This window comes from Trichoplusia ni, chromosome 1, assembly GCF_003590095.1.
Source record: "Trichoplusia ni isolate ovarian cell line Hi5 chromosome 1, tn1, whole genome shotgun sequence".
NCBI classification, from domain to species: Eukaryota; Metazoa; Arthropoda; class Insecta; order Lepidoptera; family Noctuidae; genus Trichoplusia; species Trichoplusia ni.
Genome location: NC_039478.1, coordinates 11,523,735 through 11,542,618, shown reverse-complemented (window position 1 = coordinate 11,542,618; position 18,884 = coordinate 11,523,735). Strand labels below are relative to the sequence as shown.

The window sequence follows — 18,884 nt, the reverse complement described above, 5'->3', positions numbered from 1 at the left end:
GTCGCGACAAAATCGTGAATCACTAATTTGGGTTAATCACCGAATCATACACTTCTTAGTACTGATAAAGTTTGTGGGTTATTTATAAAGGGATTCATGCATTTTACCTATAGAAGCCATTTTTGCGGCTTCAAAGATTTGTTTTTCTAACTATAGTCAATTCCTTGTTAAGACTCTAAAAGAAAAACAAAGTCCACTTGCTCACATCCAGTATTTTCAACAGCACTTTAAGATTGCTCGGATATGAACCTGCACCCACAACACTCGAATCCGGCCATTGAACCGCAAAGCCACCGCTATATGAGGCAGTAATTTATAAGTTCTTTCCAAGCTTTGCCAGCCTTAAAAGATTCGCGATGCACAAATAACCAGCAACATAAACAAAGTATCGATATTATTATTATTTCACGATAACCGGGCTCCTAAATTGTGATACAGCTAAATTTTACCTGTACCTCCGGACTTGGTCGATGAACTAAGGAAATGTTTGAAGTCCTTCACACATAGAGCTGATAAATACCCCAGCAATATTTTAGTTTTTTAATGACAATTTTGAGGTCTGAACACGGTTATAAAGAAACCTGATGATGTGGTCAAAAATAAAAAAAATAACACATGGGTTTTGAAGAGGAATGGGAATAAGCTGTGCCCGAGAACGGAATCTCGTATACTTCTACAAACAACGTACCTATGTCGTTTTGCGTAACTTCTATATTAATAAATTGACAGTAATTTAAACTACGTAATGCACTGTGATGCGGCTGTGATTGTTAGGAAAAAATAGTGACAAGTAGTCGTTTTAACTGCTCTCAAAAAGTATTTTAATAAATTTCTTTCTCAAATGCCTTCAGTAATAAAATAAACATAAATATTTAAACTCATTTTTCAATTAAAATTAATAAACATTTTCCTTGTGATCCCTTCAAAACAATTAGCCGTCTGCAAATACCAGAGCTCATAAAAGTCTTAAAAAAATATCCGGTTTGCGGTATTTACCGTCGGTATCAACAGCTCTGTGCATATACACCGCTCGGGGCGGGGTCACCGGCCGGGGATGCTGCGCAGTGCGAACCTGCGCCGGCGCACGACGCACGCGCGCAAACACCTCCCAATATCAAAATACAAGTGACTCTTTTATTAGTGTGTGAATATAAGGTACGTATTTTAATTAAAATATGTTAATTTTTCGAATTTTAATTCTATTTGTTATTTTTAAAACCACCGTTGTGTTTATTTAACTCTTTAGTATTTGACACATGTCAATAACATTCGAATTTCGTATGTGTTTTGTTATTTGATTTTGGAAATTCTGTATTCAATTTTTATTCGTGTTCTTTTTTTATAATTTAAATTGAATTCTTATGCATATAAATAACGGTGTAACGCCTTAATAATTTTCACGGTGTTTGCGTATCTAACTTGTTGATTACTTGCGGAACCCGTAGCACTTAGGGGCCAGTCCTTGTGCAAACGGACCCTGTTGGATAAGGAATAGTCACGTTCCTCATTAATATGTAAAATCTGAAACTTTAACTTATCAAAAAGTTTTTATTAACAGAATTTGTCGCAGTAGTTTCTTAGAAAACGTATTTGTAGTAGATTATTGTGGATCTAAGTTAGACATACGATTGGTTTGGTTAGTAGGTAGTTTTGACTTTTTAAGTAAGAGGAAGTTCCACTTTTGTATGGACTTATTTTGTTTTGGTCTAACTTAGCATTCATTTTTTTACAGACTAAAATATTTATGCTTTTGATCCTGAAAATATTGTGAAAAAATCACAAAACATTACCTTTTAACGTAGTTTCAGAATTATCTGTAAAATCAAGTCTAAAATCAATTATAACATATCAAGACAGCATTGAACCTCAGCTGAATCACACAAAGTGCTTGTAATTCGTTTCAAGAATAAAAAGCTCTCGGCTATTGATTTAAAGGCTCCTGCTCTATCAATGACACTCCACACTAAATCAACACTTGTAATGCACTCTGTAAGTGAGCTGCGAGATCGAGATAGATGCGATCCTTTTAAGATTCTACTTCATCATGCTTTATTACCGAGAAAGATCTCAGATAGTATTCAATTGCATTAAAATACTCAGCTTAAGAGTCTCTTAGGCTTTTTTTATAAGAATAGAATATTTATTTTAAGGGGTTGAATACCACTGTTATTGCGACTCAAAATCGAATTAATCAAAACCCCGTTTTTTACTTCAAGTAAGCCGTTTTTCAGGCACTTTTAAACGGGTACATTAATGACTCTAAGTGCTTGGTTCCAAAATATTATTCCTATGGAGATGAACGGCAAGAAACTTCATCTCGTTATAAACGTGTTCCGTAGTTAAGGCCTATGAATATCACGGAAATATTAGTGTCTACGGAACAGTTGTCAGTTTTAAAAAACGCAAAAAGTTCGACTTATAGTAAAAAGAGAGAGAAGAGATTAGGAAGAGAAGAACAGAACTTTCAGAAAACTGCAAGAGGAGCTACTTTTCTCGCTCTTGCTCACCAATATAGATTGCAGAGACTTTCAGGGACTGGTACAACGGTTAGCACAGATACACCTGCCTCAATTTTTTTATACTTGGATTTGACTAAAAGCTTGGTAAAAGGAAAAAATGTAGTTCTCCTATTACATTTTGTTTGCCAGATGAAAATGTTGTGCCTATAGAAAAAAATACTGTACTAATTTTTTCTCCCACGCTGTTAGTTTGGGAGCATGCGACTATCCCACATGGACAAAAGGAAAGCCAATAGTCAGGTGCGAATAGTGCGAATGCATACATATAATATTCGTGATTGTAACTGTAACTTAGTATTAATAACCGGACAAGTGCTAGTCGGACTCTCAACACTGAAAGTCCCGTACAAATAGGCCAAAGAAAAACAAATAACAACCGTTTCTATACCTGGATTGTTTATTTGTTATAACTTATAGTTTTTTGTTATAACGGCAACAAAGAATACATGTCTGTCAAAATTTCAACTGTTTAGCTACCATTGTTCATAAAGCCTGGTGACAGTGGTGACAAACAAACAGACGGTAAGATAGCGGTGCTGTAATACTTCCAAATTATCCCAAAACAAGCACGCAATAAGTTTCTCCCTCTGACCACACAAAAAACGAATTTATAGCTATCATAAAAGATGAAACGTGTCCAAGCATAGAGTGACTACGCAGAGAAGGTGTTTAGTAACGACCTGTGTTTCTAGGTAAGGGTCAGGTGCCCTGAAGAAAGTGGAATAGGGCTTATTGTGGAGAAAGCGAAGGGAATTGAAGCAATGAAATTGGTCGCGTTGAATGTTTGCAGAAGCTGCTCTGTATAAGATATCTTGAAGTTTTTTGTGTTTGTGCTTGGATAGTGTGTTTGTAAGGAAATGGGTAATGTATCTTTATCTTTGTGCCTTAAATTCGATGAGTAGGTATTTTGTTTCCGTCTCGTTTCGTAGCTGTTTGCTTTTAAGTACTTATGCGAGAGCTTAGTAGCGCAAAAATGGGAAAGGCAACTGTGTTAGAAGGAACTTGCTTTATCTTATTATAAAGGTAAGGGGCTCATTCTTCCTATAGTTAAAAAAAAATAAACTGTAGTGACTTTCGTGAGGCGAGTCACAATTATTCGAGTCGAACTCCAGTTAGATTCAATTGCCCGCCGCCGCGTCAGCTTATGATCAAGGACTCCAGTTAACTGTTCGGGCAATCCCGGTAAATACGCCAATAAAACTTAATTTGCCACAAAAACCATATCTATACTTTAATATATAAAGCTGAAGAGTTTGTTTGTTTGAATGCGCTAATCTCAGGACCTAATGTTTCAAATTGAAAAATTCAATTTAGTAGACCATTCATTGAGGAAGTTTTTATGCTATATAACATCACGCTGCAACTAACAGGAGCGAAGGTACAATGGAAAATGTGGCAAAAACGGGGAAAAATATTCATCTTCGAGGGCTTTCGTTCAAAAATTCCAAACTTATATCTTCTAACGACGCGGACGAAGTCGTGGGCAACAGCTAGTAAAACATATTTTTTAATAATTTTTTATTAAAATTTCTGACATCAAATAAAAATATCTGATTGTTTTAATACGCTTCTGAATCGGGAAAGCTTTCGTTTTAAATAATTGTTGGTTGTAATTACGGTGTTTTTGTTAATAGCTTTGGACAATCCCCGCCATATTTCTTAAGATAAATAAAGCCTAGCTTCCTGTCAACAGCCGACCAATTAGATTTGATAACCTTTATGGATTATGAGCTTTTGTACTTTTACTTTTAAAAGATTAGTTTTAAATGATTTGTTCCTGTAACTAAAGAAAATGGCTTTATCTTTAAAATGGCCGGATTTTATTACATTTCAAATCTGAGTTAAGTAAATTTTAAGTAAACAACACTTTCTTCTGAGAGATGCTCGACAGACTTGCAATTCGCTTCACTATCTACTATTTAAAATGTATTCCATGTATCCTTAAAGTAATGTGACAAAAACCTCATTTTGCACACCAAAGCAATTATTACTTCAATTACATTACTCTGACAAAGCTCTGAGCCGTTTAGATTAACCCATTAAGCAAACACAGTTACCCAAATAGATAGTGCTCACAGCCTTGACACGGCAATCAAGACTAAACGATTTCTGCCATGGAATAGATGAGTAGATGGAAGTGTTTCACACTCTACACTGCTGCAAGACAGAAATCGGTTATTATACACAATGTTACATTGCATTGGAATGAGAAATGAAGAGATATATTTTTTGACAAGTGAAGTGACTACTGGTCATTTGAATAGATAGGAGAGGTTCAATTGACACAGAAATTGAACTTGTGCAAAGGCACAGCGCTACCATTATATAAGTAAAATTATTTAAACAGATAATAGATGTGTATGGTGCTATTTGTTTCCATTAACCCCTAGATTTATTATATTTTTTTACTGACCTTGCTTTGTTTATTAAAATCCAAAAAGAAAGCTTGCTTTTAAATATATGATAAAGATATTTGATGTATGCAAAAAGCCGCGATACTCAGTCAATAAAATAGAAGCTGACAATGTTGATCATTATCTCCTAATTGTGGCAAAACATATCTTATTGGCATTTCCATCAACATATCTTTGTGCCATGTTCCCACCAGCTTATTCGAGACATCAGCTGTTAAAACATTGACAGCCCCTGTCTCCTACCCGAACATAACCTAAAATACATCTATTATTATGTACATATTAATAAATATGTAAATCTCTTAATTTATAGTGTCAAATGTATGAATAATTAATTAATGATCTATAAATAACTTGATTTTCTGTTGTTTTCGTAACTATGTGTTCCAGAATTTAAATTAAGGCTCCGTCAATTTACCCACATTTATTTTTAAGGCTGGCAACAATCTGTTTGTCTAGCATCGTGATAGGTATACCGTAGAAAGTTTCAGAGATGATGTGTTTCTGTTGTCACTTTAACAACAAATAATAAAGAAAATGGTTAATAGGGTCATAAAATTAATGATCAATTGTCTTAAAACATTAGTTTTACTTTAGTATATTTGTACAGAGCCCAGAGTGTCGTTAGTCCGACTAAAACTTAACTGGTTTTAATTAGTTTTACCTAACATTTTTTTACCGTGGAACGTTTTCAGTAATTTTCTTATATGGAAAATATATTTGGTTTTAGACAGCTATTTTAATTTACAGGTAAAATAATACGGCCAGTCACAATTTTACCAAATTAATAATACAAAAACCAAGTCTCAATATCTATTCCCAACCTCACACATTATCTGACCATAGCCAATAGAATAACACTAACCAACAACCATAAATAAGGATTTATATTACAGATTACAAAAGCAATTCTCTAATGTCAAGGAAAATACATAGTTATTCCAATACCGGCTATCAGTGAGAACAACCAGCAACACAAGTTACACAACTATTCCAAACATCGTCCTTATGGCGATAATCAGAAGGTCGATTTTTGGGAGTTTACTGTTCTTGTTGGGGCTGCGTGGTGGAGTGTACATTGGTACAATAGCAGCAAGGAGTGTTCCACTTAATAACCGGATCTTCTAACGGTAGGCACAGGAATCGTTAGATCCAGCCTTGTATATACAGACTTGTTTGAGAATGACCTAGAATATTAGCTGTATCAACGGATTGGTTCTGCAGCTTACTACATTTGTATAGACACGATACGATTGCACTCTCTAAATAATGTACCTCGGAGAACTTAACGATGGAAACCGCGCAAATGTGAGGAAATCTCATTGAAGACTTCACTTATCATGACTTGATGGATCGTCTTCGTTTGTCACGTGACATTTCACTTTCGTATTTGAGCAATTTCATTTGTAGAGACACTTTAAAATGTTACTTGTCTAGGATGAAGAGTAATGCGGTCATTGACTGGATACGAAAAGAATTTATTTATTCTGGCTGCATAGAGAGAAATAAGATGTTATTTTTTTGGGTAATTTAGTTCAAAAAACTACTATATTATGACACCGATTCAAGGAGATAACAAAAATACCTTAATTTTAGTCGCTTTTTTTAGGTAAACATTTCCTTTTCATTAAACATTTGTTCATTTTATGGCTACCTAGCAGACTTTTGAAATGATCAACATCTAAACATTCCATTGAATATAATAATTTTATCTTACAATTAAACTAAACATTTATATTACATAGATCATACAAGTTGAAAGAATACAATCCTTTACCTTGCAGCATGACATTAACAGCAAAAAAGAAATAGACCATACACTATGACCCCTGACCTCTTCGCAAATCTGACAAGATTCTGTACACAACATATCGTGTACGTTGTGTCGGCACCATAATATCTCGACAAATAAAGGCGGCATTAATGTTCGTGTTTTCATTACATTAGACCGAGTTGGGGACCGTGTTCACTGGGACACCGGGATATTGAAGTAAAAGAATGTGGTTAACTAAACATAAGAAGGGAAAAAGTGAATGTCATTTTTTGCCAGCACTTCTCTATAAATATGACAATAACTGCGTAACTCTAGAGTCATTAGATCTTTACTTGGTGACTTACGTTTTTCGTATACTAAAATAATTGAAGGAATGCACCGTGAAAAACTGGATTTAATATATTATTTGAATTTAAAATCAGCAACCCGCAGTGAGCTAGCGTGATTGTCAATGCTCAAAACTTCCCTATACGGGATGAGGCCTGTGCCCAGCAGTCGAACGTCTAAGGATGTTATTATTTCTTATTATGTGGCTTTTAGGCCTATGAAACCCGATAGGAGGGCAAAATAATTGCTGACAGATTATCTTAAACCAATGAGCAGCTTTATTCAACTCCGATTTTAACATTCAACATTTTAATAACATAATTTCAAGTATCACACAAAAACGAGAGAAAAATTAAAATGCAATACCTTTCAACAGTACTACCACGAATTGCCACACGAATTTCTGAATTCACTTCGTTGTTCCAAAAAATCTCAATTATACATTCCTAGAAAAACAAAAAATTACAGCAAAGGACAAACAAGATTAATTTGCTATATCCCGGATCCCCTGAGACTCCAGTCTTTCCCGGGGTAAATCTTTTCTCCGGAGCATTTTCCCTAACCTGTCCCAGGACGATTCCGTTCAGTCAAGACTTACGAGTTTAATTATATTTGTTTATCTATTGTCGTTTTAACCGCAATGACCTCATTAGTCTCTTACCACAAATCTAGAATTCTGTCTGTAGACTAGAAAATAGAATTCAAGCACTTAAAAGAGAAAAAAATCATTTTCAGTCTAGTATCATACCCTTGGACAGTTTTAGGAACGTTGCAGTTTTTGTTGGCTTTCAGTTGGCTATGTTAGCGACTTCTTTTGCATGGAAAAGTGACTTTGGATATTATTATTTTGGATATAATAATTTTCTACTGGCAAAGCTCGAAAAACTGGCAAAGCATTTTTGACTTATGAACCGATGGGCATTCGCAATTGAATTGGCTAACCCGTTGCTAAGTTCATCGTACAAACACAAACGCACAAACGCCCAGACAAATTCACAAAAAGACAAAAAATAATAATATTTGGCTCCGGTATCGTTTGTTAACCAAGCAGAAGGCTGTTTTAAATAAGATATGAATGAATATTTGTAATATAACATAATAGTTTCCATGCGATTTTAATTTTGTATCTATCTCATATATGTACGTAATATGAAAGGAACAGAACCAAATCAAACAAAATTTTCCGTAACCTTTCAATGTGTTTCGTCCTAACCCTCGCCCAGACATTGTCTGACTTTTACAACCATCTTTACGAGTTATAAAGTTTATGCGCTACTTTATGGTCCTCTTGTAATGTACAGGCACAGGTTAAGTTTGCCGAGCCAGAAGATTAAGGGTTAAGTGTCATGGCGGCCCAATCTCGCGGGAAAACACCAGCGTGATGTTACATTGAAGCGAAATCGTTCTATTTTTGGACTTAATCGAAATTATTGAGATAATGTTTAATGATTGTGTATGTAACTTGTGATTTTTATTAAATCTTCATATTGCTGTTTAGTTGCACTCGTTTTTTGAGTTCGAGAAAGTAAACAATATAAAAAAATTACTAATGAATAAAATGAATAAATGAATAACTTTACTCTGACTGACAAAACAACGAATTCAATTTGTTTAGAAGATCTGATAAATGAAATTATAATAGTGTCTAAGTCTAAAAGTCTATAGCAACCACAACCAATGGGAAGAACTCTGAGATCAGACAAATTAACTGAACGAAGACTGTTGATTGACCATTGATTATACATTTATACATAGAGATGACAAATCAAAGGTTCTCTTGAAAATTCATACAGTCGGGGTGGACTTTGATATAAGCACGGATTTGTATGCACGAGATGCAGATTCGATCTCGACTGAGTCAAAGTCTCAATGTGACTTTTTTATAGCTATATTAACGGTTTTAATTGTTCCAAGACACCACTAACAAACAGTGAAGGAAAACATCGTGAGGGATCCTATATTCCTAATATTAGAAGCTGAAGTCCGCCCGTAGTGATCTAACGCAGTGATCAAATTCTTAAATCTTTCCTATACGGTAAGAGGCCTATGCCCAGCAGTGGGACGTTAGATAGGCTAGTTTATACTTATACAATCGACTAACACATTAAAAAACATCAAATGATCACGTTTTATCGAATCCAATACACTCCTAAAACATAGAAACAGTTGACTCCTTCAAATATCTCTTTATTGTAATACATCTTTTGTTTCAGGTGTCAACATGATTCGACACGCGGTGATACTAGGGCTCTCGATATTCTCCCTGAGCTTGGTGAGTATGTGACATGTTTTATTACAACTTTTATCACCTTATATAGCACGTTTCAATAATACTATTTTGTATATGTTCCAATTTCTGAACGAAGAAATAAAGTTATGCTCGTGAGTCGTCGCGATCTCACTTTTATTTTATGATATTTTGCGCTCTTTTGTTTTTCATAAAGCGAGCGATTTAAAAAAAGCTACGTGAAATCCTTTTCGCAATGAGACTGGAAAAAATTAAACGATACCTTAACCAGTTCAATTTTTTTTCACATGTTATTAACCTACCAATAATTATTACCTCCATTTCAAGTAAAATATAAGATAAGAAGAATAATATCCATTCACATCCATATAAAACAGAAAAAAAATCAGAAAGAATAACCACTGATACTTTTTCGTATTTTCCTCCTTAGTGCCACGGCTATAGGAGCATCTGTGTGTAATGAACTGTTGCCTGATCATGAATAATTCAGTCGGCACCTTCGCGCCGTCATTGTCTCATACCCCGTTGATTTCACTTTTACCTAACACTGACATACTTTTATTTAAAGTTGGTACACCGTATTTAATAAGTACGTCACTTGTTTCATGCGTCATTACTTTCCTTGGTGGTATTCTTCCTCTTTTGTTATTTATTGGAGTGGCTTTATGATGATACCTACTATGATAGTCCGTAATATCCTATGGTTATAAAGAAAATATGAGAATAAAACTTCTTATATTAACTGCATATTTTTAATACAATATTAAAGAAGTACAATATAATAGCGATTTACCGTTTACTAGATTCTATGAAGGGTTTACCAAAATTCTGCTGCCATTCCAGACCTGAAAAATTAAAGGGAATCACAAAGACGATTGCTTTTAATACGAGACTTTTCAACATACAGTTTAAAATCCTTCTTACAGGTGGAGGCTGCCAAACAACAGGTCCAGCTATCGGACTCGTACCTCCCAGTAGCCATGCAGGTCATCTCCCACCTCACCGACCAGATGGCGTACGAAGCCAAGGAGGAAACGACTCCAAGGCCGACAACCAAACCAACAGCGAAACCTACTGCTAGGCCTACGATTAGTCCAACGACTAGGCCACCCACCAGGCCAACAACTAGGCCTACCACTAGGCCAACCACTTCGAGACCGTATGTGACGTACCCTGCGTTCTCCAAACCCACGAATACCTGGTGGACTGGTTTTACTACTAGGAGGTTATTTTCGCTTTGTATATACCTAAGCATTGTTACTCGTGATCCGATACTCAAATGTCACTTAAATTTGTGATACCAATTAAGTTGCTGCTCTTTTAAGCTGTGATATAGAAATAGTTAATTGCGGTTTTAAAAATATAATCTCAAAAAAAAATGGGGTTCTTTGTTAGACCTATATTGAAGTGCACTTACTGGTCATTGACAGCTGACTAAATAATGAAGCATTTATGTTACGTGATCAATGCAGGCCGCTATCTGACACAAGCATGCTCCAATCGACTTGATACTTTCCTTAAAAGTCGATGAGCATTGTAATCGTGTCTTGACCAATCTTCTTTTTGAAAGAGACAGTGACCCCTGCCTTTTTCGACATTTCCGGCTTCTGCTAGTTGTGAAAAGAATGTCGACTGTAGAGAGCTGGAAAGAAAATACTGTGCTGATAAACACACAGATTAAAAAAAACACCTCAATTTTGAGTTTTGTTTGAGTATCGGTTTACTATCTTCGATAAATATTATAAGTCTGATAATTTATCAAAGTAAGTTCTTACAATATTCATTTTTCATGTGGTTATGGGTGAAAATAAGACCATAAAATACCATAAAATAACATATTTTATTACCAAATGAATATTAACAATAAAGGGTGGAAGTAATTTGAAATCTCAATTCAATCACAATAGAGTTCAAAATGTATTGAAAGTGGAAAACTTAATTGGCGTGAGAGGAATAATTGGAATGCACTTTGCCATAAATTCATGGCCGATTTTCTATAGAAATGATATTTACACGATACCCATTTGTCCAATAAATAATTTATCATGAAATATTGCAATTCCAACCTAAAAGCCGAGTATCGATATTGAACTTTCATAAAAATATAATGATTAGTAAAGATTAAATTCTCTTGAGAATAAAATTCGAAATAATTAATTTCGTGAAATACAATAGCCATTTCATTTTCACAAGAAAATTGAAATTAAACAATAATGGAAATTACAAGAATTGTCGCGGACATTAATATCTATTGTTATTGTTGAATATTTATTGAAATTCAAATCGGATTCATTTTCATCCAATCATATTGAGAAAATGTGTTCGTTTTTCTTTTAGTTTTTGTCATTGCTAATGAGATATGTACGAGTGGGTAATAGACGATCCATGTTGCATAGTAATTTCTAACTCTGCAATAAATTAGCAAGAATAGTAAAAAAAGTTAGCTGTTCATGTAGCGAAAGTCTGTTAATTTGTTGGTGTTATTTTGTCAAAGTACTATTAATTTAGTCTACATTATAACTAAATCACATAGCAGAAAGAAATGCTAAGGACATGCCTAGCATAACCCACTGGTTATTCAAGGCTGATGATAATTTTACCAAAACTGCCCACGTGTGAAACATCTTTTACATTCTTTTTAGGGTTACACACTTACTTTTTTCACACAGATTTGAAAAGCTCAGTTTCCCAATAGTTATTACGTCCAAGTCACTACCGCTACACAATTCTTCATTCACCATAGATATTGGTACCATACCTCCCATTCATCGAAGACCAACTAAAATAGACCAGTATCAAGAACCCTTATTCTTTCGTGAACGCATGGCCTTGCAAAATTTGACTACTGCCAAACAACATTCCAATATGGCGAATGTTTTTTGCTCTTAGTTTTTTATTAGCCAAATACAGTAAAATAGCAGGGCGCGTCAAATAAACATGGCATTACGGTGCTTCTCGGCGAGATTCGCGTCACATCTGCGAGTAACGGTCACGGCGACTGGTAGCGAATTAGATCAGTGACGTCATCTCATAGGCGGTGTTTGAAAGATAGTGGTTAGTGGGTTAGTGGTGACCCTTAAGCTTGTTTTGGTCTGTGGCACTTTTTTGTGGGCATAATTAAAGTTTTTGGGTGAGGTACAATCGTAAAATGTGTTTGTAAATAAATTTTAATTGTTGTTAAATTACGGTATCGAATCAATCTGATACCGTGATTTATTCGAAGTTAAATTGTAAGTCATTCGAAAATTGAACCCTGGTAGAATCAATTCTACCAGGGTTCAATTTCGAATGACTAATCATATTTTTTTTTAAATAGAATTGAATATGTTTTTTGTACACAACTAATATGATAAGACTTAGTGCAAATGATACATTAACCAAACATTGTAAAAACGAACAACATACCGACCAGGAATTTTTCCATCGAGCCAATCTAAAATTTAATTTCAAATAATAATAGCAAAACTTCCAATATGCATATTTTTTAATCAAAACTCCAAATAAAATCATAGCGAACTGCATTTAAGTATATCATTTTAGTGAATTCACAATTTCGCTCTTCCATACTCTAAATGCAAAATCAAATCTCGATTTATCAAAAAACTTTGAATTATTTTCAGACCAGAAGCCACGACCCAGCACCACAAACCCGGTCTATACGCTCCCTTCTCTCCTCCCAAACCATCAGATCGCTTCTCGTGGGACCAGCGCTACGTCCTGCTGCCATTGGAGCACAACGCCCAGTACACCATCTTGAAACCCCACGGCTCCTCCAATTGGAACCCAGCACCACTCCTCTCCATCCACAATGAACAAATTAACCCAATCATGGAGCCAGCACCAGCGAAACAGCCCCTCCTACCTCCACACAATGACGTCAAAATCTCCAGTAGATCTGATGGCTACGACCCTGATGAGATAAATGAGGAAAACCTTCAGTACCTCTCGGATGATGTTCGGGAGATGATAAAGACAGCTAATGACCCTCATAATGATAAGTTGGTGGATGTGTGGGAGGGGGTGCGGCAGGGGAACCAGCCGATAGCGGCGAAGGCGAAGCTGTCGGCGTCGAACCTGAGGCTGCTATTGTTGTATGACCTGCTGAGCAGGGAGGCCAAGAGACAGAGGCTGTCAGACTACAGTGTAAGTAGCTTGGATTTATTCTCATTTTTGTGCATGTTATACAAACCATATATACCAACGTACTGTACATTATATAGGAAGGATGGCAAGTCAACTGAGTTCGGATCATATAAATATAAAACTTATAGACTGGTCCATGTATTCCTGTTGTATAGACTTTGTGATTGAGGCTCCCTTTCAGAAGATTCTTCAAAGGAGTGCCTTTTGCCCAATAATCGAGTGATTAACATTTCACAGACATACTGACAAGTATTACTGATTCGCTTAATATTTTAAGCCTTCGTTACTCTTCTTTAAAAACCGCTAGCTTAAGTAAACAAACTGCGGTCAACGCGCCAATTATTTCGCCGTGTTATTTATTGACTCACAAGATTCAAAACTGGATTCGGACATTTATTTAAATGTGCTAATGTATATGATAATGAACCGAGTGATATTGTGTAATACTAAGAATTTAGCCCGGCTTGGTTTGATATGAGGAAACTTTTTGATTTAGTTTTTACTTTTATAAGATCTGATTTTGACGAAACGTAAGGTAACTTTTTAGTTTCTTTAATACGTAATTTCGTGAGTTATTTTTTCGTATCACTAAGCGATCTTATAAAAATCGAAACAAACTCAGGGGTTCAAGACCCTTTAAAAGTCTTGACAATTTTCTGGAACGGCGTTGATGAACATATGCACGCATGATAAATAAATATAGATTATTTCCTGGACTTGCCACTTGAAGACAATAGATCTACCCTCAAAATAATAAAACTATATTTTAACCGAATTAGACAGAGTTGGTACTTTGAATGCGACGACGACGACGAAGATAGCACCATTTTAGAGGAACGAATACATATAAAAAACGGAACAAAACCAGTTAGACGCTAGTCTACAGACTAGATCTATTTAAGTAAACACGTAGTGTGTATACATATTCAATATCTGACAGACTTTGTAAGTCAAAGTACTCAAAGTCTCTAAACCTTGGCTCACGTTTTACGAGGTCTTTGGTGAAAATGTTGTCCCGCTTTATTTGTTTGTCCCATCATAAGACTTGGCCAATAAAATTTTAGATACAAATTAATCTTTTAGGTCAAATGGACAGACAAACACTTTTATAGATGAAGCAAACATCATAAATAATAACAAATTAGTCTATTGGAAGACATTAGATTTTATGACGGAACTCAACTAGGTTGATCATTTAGAAACTTCATGTTATTATTTCGGCTGATAATGTTAAATGTTTTTTTTTTCTTGAATGATAAAAACGATTCCCGCTCTGAGGAAATTGTTCCTTTTAGTGTGGGATGTACACGTCATAAGTCATGTAGGTAGATTAGATTAGAATATTTTTTATTGTACACTCGACTTGTTCTTTGACTCGTCAAAGAACAAGCATTTTTGTAATCTATAAAACTCATCACAATTAGTTTTAAACCTGAGTGACTTTGTGAATGTGATTTGAACTTTTGTAAAACTCATGATGACCCACGGTAAGAGAGCAAGGTCTCCTCATGTCAAGGGTAAAATCGATTTACTGTAAATATTCAATACGAAACTTGAAATGTTTGTTTGTGTGTCGTTAAACTTGGAGACAAAAGTGTTTCATTAAATTATCAGTTCTTTACGTTTCCGCCTTTGTAAAAGGTCTAACTTTAATTCTGAATCAAATCTTACTGAATATTCCACGTCAAAGAATTACAACTTCGTTAATAAACTAATCGCTTGCCAGAAGAGTTCTAATTGAATTATCAATAAAACCTCTTTTGGGAACTTTGTACAAAGTATTGGAGTTGTGAAGAGGTAATAAGTTATTATTCGCCGGCCAAGGGACAGGGCTAAGCTCGTTAAACTTTACAGTATCATAAAATGTTTTATCTTTTGAAGGCGTTTGTTATTGCGTATTGTGCGTCTTTATCTTTAGTGCTTTTTGGCGTGTTTGATACTTCGGAATCAGAGTAATAATTATATAATTTTAATAGCCCATCCTGTCGTATAAGTAACGTTATAAAATTTGCCGAAGAGATAAAATGTATTGTTTACTTGGCCCCAATGAGTTACATCCCAATTTGAATAAAACGCGACTAGTCGTAACGTCCATTTTTGATTGGCTCCATTTGAATAAATTCTCAGGTATAATAGCAAATTTATATCCAGTAAATTTGAAAATACTTGAATGTACAAGAATCTTGCAAACGTCTTTCTGTCTGACCCCGAAATTCTCCGATGCAAAACTTCCACCAAAAAAAATTGGGATCAACATTGTCATGACAATATTTGGCATCCTTCCAGAACTGTCAAAAGTTATCTTATAACCTTGTGTATCAGGAGCGAGCCCGTAAACCTTCGGCTGACAAACCTTATTTACACAATGAGCGAGGCCCAAATCCCTTCGCCCAGATTACAAGCAAAAACAAGTCATCCCTTAGTCATGGTCGGAACACTTTATGAGCACTTTACGTGGCCCTAAATTCTGTTCCCCATACATTGACCCTGCCATCTTTATAATCCCATAAATACTGTCGTTTGGGTTGAATTTATGCCAAACAATATCAGATCGTTTTTTGATAATACCCGATTTTGACTGCAGGGCTTTGACTTATGCTTAGAGAGGGTCAAGACAACTTTATGGAAAACTAGCTGTTGCCTGCGACTTCGTCCGCGTGGTTAGAAGATATAAGTTAGGATTTTTTGAACGGAAGCCCTCGAAGATGAATTATTTTCCCTGTTTTTTCCATATCTTCGATTGTATCTTCGCTCCTATTAGACGCAGCTTGATGGTATATAGCCTAAAACCGTCCTCGGTGAAGGGTCTAAACACAAAAAGATTTTTCAATTTGAACCAGTAGTTCCTGAGATTAGCGCGTTCAAACAAAAAAACTCTTCAGCTTTATATATTAGTATAGATTATTGTTGCTTCTTCATTGCTATTAAAATTTTAAAGAGCAGTAACTATTGTAGATATAGTCACCTATTCATTACTGTTACTTGTAAAACCCATATAAGAAGTTGAGAAAGGTTGAACATTATTTTTTTTCTTATTTCTCTTAATTCTATGCCTATTATTCGATTTCGAATTTTACATTTACTCAAGCAAAAGTGTCTAACCCCTTTGTTTTTTTGTCCGACATGATAAATATTACAATCCCTAAAGAAGAAAAACCAAATTATTAAATGATGTAACGGTTTACTCACGCGTATTTATCGGGGTAGCCCGACTAGTTTCGGAGCAGACGCGGCGGGATCGCGAGTTCGACTCGCGATCCCGCCGCGTCTGCTCATGATTAAGGACTCCGGTTGGGTCCGAAACTAGTCGGGCTACCCCGATAAATACGCGTGAGTAAACCGTTACATCATTTAATAATGAATCATTCTCACGACAGTTACTATCAAAGAAAAACCAAAATTCAAATCAATTGCCAGTGCCCAGATTAATTAAGGATATTGGTATTTTCAATTAGGTAATTTCAATAAATGTTGTTAAACCTTCGTGGTACTCATAAAAGTAAATCCTGTTTATTACGAGTATTTTCCTCATGATTGGCCGCTAATAAAGCAGTTTGGGGTTGAAAGACCTTGTTGTGAAATATGGACGGTTTTATTGTGGTTTTATAACACAATCTTCGGTGCTTTAGGGTTATTTTAATATATTTTCGTGATAAACATGTTTTGAATTTTATGTTATCGATATTTTGATTCAAAAGTGATTGCTTTCGGTACCAAAAAAAAATATTAACAGACATAATTAAAACAGTTATCCGTAACTTAATTTCTGTATTTATTACTTGTAAAGGAATTCTAGCTCTGAATACACCTTCAAGAATATTGAAATGAAAAAATCCACCCAATCCAACCATTTCCGAGTTTTGGCGAGACTGACGAACACTCATTAATCATGTCAATATTTTATAGGTGTGTTCGGCTAGCTATAGATACTACTTCACGCGAATTAATCTAATCAGCCATTAATTATCACGACATTTTAATTTCCAGGGATTCTCCCCCGACGTGATGAAGAACCTGGTAGACTCGTCAACAGGCGGCGCACGCGCACAACTCCGGATGGCGTTATCCAAGATGGTGGAGCGTCGCGACTGCGGGCACGAGTACGCGAACAACAGGGCGAAGGAAATGGTCGAGGAACTCGGGAAGGACGAGTCTGGTCTCTCGGCGGCACTTAGATACCTACAGCCTATCGTTTATTCTTATTAATTGGAGTATTTTTCTGTCCTGTCACCGTATTTGAAAGTAGTAATGTTTAGTGTGTCGACGGGATAGTGAAATTGGGAAATCTGTCTTCGTTATTTCAATTTTGGGGTATTGTCTTTTGGTAGAGTCGACTTGTTTGTCTTCTGACTCTAACTTCTTTACAAAAAAAACTTCTTTATCAGATGATGATAAAGAAGTTAGAGTAAGAAGATTACATTTATATAAGGGTCATTCACACTAAAGTATAGAGCTGTGTCAATCTTCAACTGTAATTCAAAAAGATCGAAGATCTTATCGACCCCAGAGGGTAATGGTGGCTAAAGACCCATGACAAATATTAAGTCACATTTGGCTTTTCAAAAAATCTGACGAGTAATTTTAACAAAGACAGATGAACAACATAACTAGTTTTAAAATACGTTATTTTAATAAAAACTTTTCTCTTTGAGAAATGAGCTGAATGAAAGCCTCAAACAGGAATAAAGGTGCATTTATATTTAAATAATAAATTATTTATCGCAGAGATAATAATATAACTAGTAGTTTTAATATTACATTTCTTTAATACTTCTTAAGATAATTTTTAGTTTATAGGTCTATCTATTTTGAAATAATATTTAATGACTGGTGTACAGCGCCATCTATTGAAAAATGCTCAAACTATCCTTACTTTTTATATATGTTGTAATTTTCTATATAATTGTTTTGCTATGCTAAAAATTAAGAGTGCAGTTCAAGGTTAAAACATTTGAACCAGAAAAAAAATGTTTTTATTTTTGTTTTGATTTTCTTTCTTTCATAGATAAGATCAATAAGAAAAATATTGTTAACCACAATATCCACTATGAATAATAAATAACTATTACCAAATAAAATTATAAAACAATTGATGTTTTCATTAAATATTCACAGTAATCTATCCTTTCAGTCTAGCGTGGAATTAATCCTAGAATAATTACAAAACTTAGTTAATCTGATGAACGTTTTATACATCAGAATAATTTAATAGGGATACTATTTCATTCCAGAATAATTTAGGCCAACCTCCTTAAAAAAATACAGAACAATCTTTTTTAAAATCAATGACTTCGAAGTCTTACAAAGAGAATTCTATTATAGCCGCAACCTCACCTATTCAGCCATCCAAAAATAATAACAAAATAATCAATTAAAGATAAGGAAAATTATCAAAATAATCCTGTTTCAATCAACTGTGGCAACCTCCCACTGATTCCTAAATCCAATCAGACGGAACC

The 18,884-nt window shown here is 35.0% G+C and overlaps 1 protein-coding gene across 2 annotated transcripts; it reads left to right on the top strand.

Moving 5' to 3' along the window:
* Positions 1 to 1,002: 1,002 nt before the first annotated feature.
* On the top strand, positions 1,003 to 18,164 carry LOC113494633. Of its 2 annotated transcripts, none has more exons than XM_026873073.1 (5): positions 1,003 to 1,155; positions 9,248 to 9,306; positions 10,209 to 10,441; positions 12,903 to 13,425; positions 17,413 to 18,164. In XM_026873073.1, the coding sequence occupies exons 2-5, from the start codon at positions 9,256 to 9,258 to the stop codon at positions 17,629 to 17,631; spliced, it is 1,026 nt and encodes a 341-aa protein (XP_026728874.1). In that variant the 5' UTR covers positions 1,003 to 1,155; positions 9,248 to 9,255; the 3' UTR covers positions 17,632 to 18,164. The 2 variants fall into 2 exon arrangements, with proteins under 2 accessions (XP_026728874.1, XP_026728873.1); XM_026873072.1 differs by having other exon boundaries at positions 10,209 to 10,507.
* Positions 18,165 to 18,884: the final 720 nt, after the last annotated feature.

Excerpts from the sequence above, each read along its gene's own strand:
- LOC113494633 (XM_026873072.1), top strand. The coding sequence starts at position 9,256 with ATGATTCGACACGCGGTGATACTAGGGCTCTCGATATTCTCCCTGAGC. Across the intron at positions 9,307-10,208 it reads CGATATTCTCCCTGAGCTTG|GTGGAGGCTGCCAAACAACA; the intron begins GTGAGTATGTGA and ends TCCTTCTTACAG. Across the intron at positions 10,508-12,902 it reads ACTGGTTTTACTACTAGGAG|ACCAGAAGCCACGACCCAGC; the intron begins GTTATTTTCGCT and ends AATTATTTTCAG.